At 40.6% G+C, this 4,704-nt stretch overlaps 1 protein-coding gene across 1 annotated transcript; it reads left to right on the plus strand.

The window, feature by feature from the left end:
- The first annotated feature begins 3,053 nt into the window (after window positions 1-3,053).
- LOC102841718 (charged multivesicular body protein 1b-like) lies at window positions 3,054-3,653 on the plus strand. Its single transcript, XM_006877477.1, has one exon. It carries the CDS (start codon window positions 3,054-3,056, stop codon window positions 3,651-3,653), a length of 600 nt encoding a protein of 199 aa, XP_006877539.1.
- The last annotated feature ends 1,051 nt before the right edge of the window (window positions 3,654-4,704 follow it).

Consider the following 4,704-nt stretch of genomic DNA (forward strand, 5'->3'; position numbering starts at 1 on the left):
ATGGAACAGCTGGTAGTTTCGAACTGTTGACCTTGCGGTCTGCAGCCTGATTTGTAACCACTGTGCTACCAGAACTAATTCCTGCCATTATGATAATTTTTTGCAGTGCTGTTTGTTTCTTTGTTCTGCATCCTTTCTTGTGCTGAGTTTGTGTTCTTTGTGCTATTTCTTCTTGAGTTCTTAATTTCCATGTTGATTTTCATGGTAAATTGTGAAGTATTAACTTTCTTTGGGGTTACTCTCTATTCTATTAACTTTTTCTTCCATCTAAGACAGTTTATTGTATCCTGTAATCTACCTGACCTCCTCACCGCGTGGATCTCTGTTCCTATATTTTTCCCTTCTTTGACATTGTTATTTTGATCCTCGGTTGTCCTCCCAGCTTCTTTGAATTTGGTGTTATAATTTTGTTCTGTTCTGGACTCTGCTATCTGTCGTCTGAGTTTCAGGTGGTGTTGCCACATCGTCAGTCTCTGGTTGTTGTCTGTTCTTGTTGGTTTTCAGTCCAAAGAACTCCCTTTTGGATGTTTTGAAGTGCTAGATTAGTTTTGTCAAAATCTCTTAGCTTCTGTATATGTTGGAATATTTTGATTGCACCATCGTATTTGATAGAGAGTTTTGCTTGATAGATGATTCTTGGTTCGCAGTATTTTTTCTTTTTAGGGTTTTATGTATGTCTCTCCGTTGCCTTTTTGCTTTCATGGTTTCTGCTGAGAAGGTAGAGCTTAATCTTATTTGCTTGACTTTGTAAGTAACACTTCTCCTTTCACTGGCTGCTTCTAGGATTCTCTCTTTGTCTTTGATTTTAGAGAGCTTGATTATTATTTTTCTTGATGATTTGCTTTTGAGGTCTATCCTTCCAGGGGTACATTCAGTTTCTTGAATGTTTATCTTCTCATCTTTCAAGATATTAGACAAATTTTCTATCAGAAGCTCTTCAACTATCTCCTTTGTGGACTTCTTTGATTCTTCCTGTTACGGAATGCCAATAATTCTTACAGTTATTCCTCTTCATGTTATCCAGCATGAATCTTAGACTTTCTTTAGATTGTTTTAATCCTTTTTTTTCTGCTTGTTCTTCTATCTTATCAATATTGAGAGATTTGTCTTCCTGCTCACTGGTTATGGCTTCCATCTCTTCAATTTTACTTTTTTGCCCTTTCAGTGTATTGTCCGTTTCTGATATTTTGTTATTAATCATGTGGACCTCTGTTTTGCAGGTTTTGAATTGTTTCCAATGCTGTATTGATCTTGTTTGATTGTTCCTATAATACTTCCCTGACTTTTTCCTTATTTTCCTCTAACCCTTTTCAGATCATTTGAATTTGTTTCCATATCATTATTCTGAATTCCTTCTCAGGCATATCCAAGGCCTACTCTTTGTCTTTTGGAAAGCCTTTGTCTGTCTCTAGCTCATTTGTCTCACTTACTCTTTTCTGTTTGGGGACATGTTTTGAGATCTGTTGCTGTATTTTTTGGTCATTTTCAGTAGTTAGGTGGGTTGTTAATGCGTAAATGGATGTTTGTTGCTGTGTTGTTAAGCTTAATGAATGCCTCCTGGTGGATATGATCAGGAGATAGACTTCCCTTGTCTCATGTAATGCATTGTAACTGTTGTTGGCTCTTGTCTCAATGGTGTAACATTATGGGGTATGCTTGTAGCTTGGCTATATGGCCACAATTGCTGTCTCCTCTTGAGTAACTTAGGGAGAAAAAGCTCCCACCTCAGGAAAAAAGTGTGATAAAAAGGACCCAAAATAGAAGCAATATAAAAGCAGAAACAAAAACCACCATTCTAAAACAAAATAAATCTGTGGCCAAGTGGCCAATCTCCTTTGCTACACAGGCAGTGTGTGTGAACCATAGAAACCTGCAGCAGTGTGTGTGTGGGTGTTCACTTGCTCAGGCCCCTTTTCTAGTCTCCATCACAGAGGTACACAGATGGATATTGAGATGTTAATGGGAGAAAGATTGGCTACAGTTTTTGTCTCTGAAGATAAGTTAGGTATCTGCGTGAGCATGCGTAATTCTTGAAATAATTGTGCCCTTTTATGTTGGGTTTTTACAGATTGATCATACAGTTTGTCTGTCAGGCCACACCTGGTGTTTTCTTGCTGGTAGGCAGAAACATAGGGTCCTGCACAAGTTACCTTTGTGTCTGGGACCCAGTGTCAGATGTCATGTGCAGCTACCAAAAAATCTTCCTGTGGGACCAATGGGGCTCTTTTTTTCTGTGCCATAGGAGAATTTTGGCTCAATGCTGGACCTTTTGGGGGTGCACGCCGACCTGCCTGAAGACATCCGGGCTGGACAGAGAAAGCGCGACAGGGAAGAGGAGGAAAAATAGTGTAGAATCCCCCCACACCTCCTTATACAAATGCTAGAGGAGCTGTGGCCCTACCCTCTGAACTGAGCCCTGGATGGGGATTGCCTCAGAGGAAGTCACAAATCTCGACTGATTCCTAAATCACAGTATTTTCTTTTGTTGTTGTTGTTAGGTGTCATCGAGTCAGTACTGACTCATAGTGACTTTATGCACAGCAGAATGAAACACTGCTGGGCTAGCCTCACTATCGTTTGAGCCCATTGATGCTGCCACTTGTCAATCCATCTGGCTGGGAGACTTCCTTTTTTTCTCTGACCCTCCACCTTACCAAACATGATATCCTTCTCCAGTGACTGGTCCCTCATGGCAATATGTTTGAAGTATGAGAGATGAAGACTGGCCATCCTGGCCTCCAAGGAGCACAATAGCTGTATTTCTTTCAACACAGATCTGTTGGTTCTTTTGGCAGCCCATGCATGGTACTTTCAATATTCTTCTCTAACACTGTAACTCAAAAGCATCAATTCTTCTGTGGTCTTCCTTATTTACTGTCCAGCTTTTGCATGCATATGAGATTATTGAAAATACCGTGGCTTGGGTCAGGCACACCTTAGTCTTCAAGCTGACATCTTTGTTCTTCAAAACTTCAAAAAGAGACTTTTCTTCTCCTCCCTCCTTGCAGCTCTGATCTCGACCCAGGCCGCGGACCCAGAGAAACTGCCAAACCATGTCCAATATGGAGAAACACCTGTTCAACCTCAAGTTCGCGGCCAAAGAACTGAGCAGGAGTGCGAAGAAATGCGATAAAGAGGAAAAGGCGGAAAAGACCAAGATTAAAAAGGCCATTCAGAAGGGCAAGATGGAAGTTGTGAGGATACACGCCGAAAATGCCATCCGCCAGAAGAACCAGGCGGTGAATTTCTTGAGAATGAGTGCGCGCGTTGATGCGGTGGCTGCCAGAGTCCAGACGGCCGTGACGATGGGCAAAGTGACCAAATCGATGGCCGGTGTGGTTAAATCGATGGACGCGACATTGAAAACAATGAATTTGGAGAAGATCTCTGCCTTGATGGACAAATTCGAGCACCAATTTGAGACGCTGGACGTCCAGACGCAGCAAATGGAAGACACGATGAGCAGCACAACAACGCTGACCACTCCTCAGAACCAAGTGGATATGCTGCTCCAGGAGATGGCAGATGAGGCTGGCCTTGACCTCAACATGGAGCTGCCTCAGGGCCAGACGGGCTCTGTGGGCACCAGCGTGGCCTCGGCCGAGCAGGACGAACTGTCCCAGAGACTGGCCCGCCTTTGTGATCAGGTGTGATTGCTGAGCCCGCTCTGCGGGTTACTGGCCTTCACCACCTACTGTAATGCTCTCTGTGTAGTAGAGAGGTACTTCCCACCAAAAACTCTAAATATGCCAGAATGCTGAAATGCTCTTTATTTAGTATGCTTCTACCTTTGGGCTTACAGAGATCTCCAGAATTTCAGGCTTTATTCACTCTCAGCTGAATTTTATAGTTCTGTATAACTTGTGATGATGTGTATTTTTTATAGCTGCCTTTGGACAGTACAAGTTAATTTGGGGTATATGAATCTTTGTAAAAAATTTGATCAAAACTCTAGTTACCATGTCCTTGGTTTTGTGCCCTGAGTTATCAAATTGAAAGTGCTTCTTTTTATGAAATGTTAATTGATAGTACCAAAAATTGACAGATGGTGCATAAAAATTGAGAGGAGAATGAGTACTTTTTTTTGAATACATGGCGATAATCACCTCACTCTGCATACTTAATGAATAATGTTATTTCTGTGTATTTCTTAGGGGTTTTTTTTGCCACCAAAATGAGGCTACAATTGACTATTAATCTGTTCTCATAGTACTAAAATGACCGTAACACATTTTTGCATAATGCTCTTACTGTTTACAGTCTATAATTTTTTTCATGTGATAAAGTATAACTGGAAAAAAATGTCACAACATCATGTATGTCATTTTTGCTCATATGTTTTTCAGAGGCAAGGCTTAAGATTTGGCGTTTCTTTCTATTTCCATCTAGCCCTTTAATTAGGCTTATTATAAAGTATGTTAATTAACTTGTCAGTTACATTACTCACTCTAACCTTGCCAAAGAACTGTTGGTTGGTTTGGGGAAATCCTGAGACTGTGTGTGTGTGTAGGTTTTGTTTTGTTTCTAAAAATCAAAAATAGAAATAAAATTAGAACTGCATTTAAGTTCTAATTTTTTGCATTAATATATCTTTTAACAACAACTCTTAAAGAACCTTAGAAATATAAGCTGACATGTTTTATTTTGCCATGCAACTAAATGTACATCAAGCCAGCTGGATTTGGGAAGAAAGACATGGGTAGG

The sequence above is a fragment of the Chrysochloris asiatica genome, unplaced genomic scaffold (genome assembly GCF_000296735.1).
Source record: "Chrysochloris asiatica unplaced genomic scaffold, ChrAsi1.0 scaffold00506, whole genome shotgun sequence".
Taxonomy (NCBI): domain Eukaryota; kingdom Metazoa; phylum Chordata; class Mammalia; order Afrosoricida; family Chrysochloridae; genus Chrysochloris; species Chrysochloris asiatica.

Bases quoted from the DNA above. Each gene is read 5' to 3' on its own strand.
- LOC102841718 (XM_006877477.1), top strand. From the start codon at position 3,054: ATGTCCAATATGGAGAAACACCTGTTCAACCTCAAGTTCGCGGCCAAA.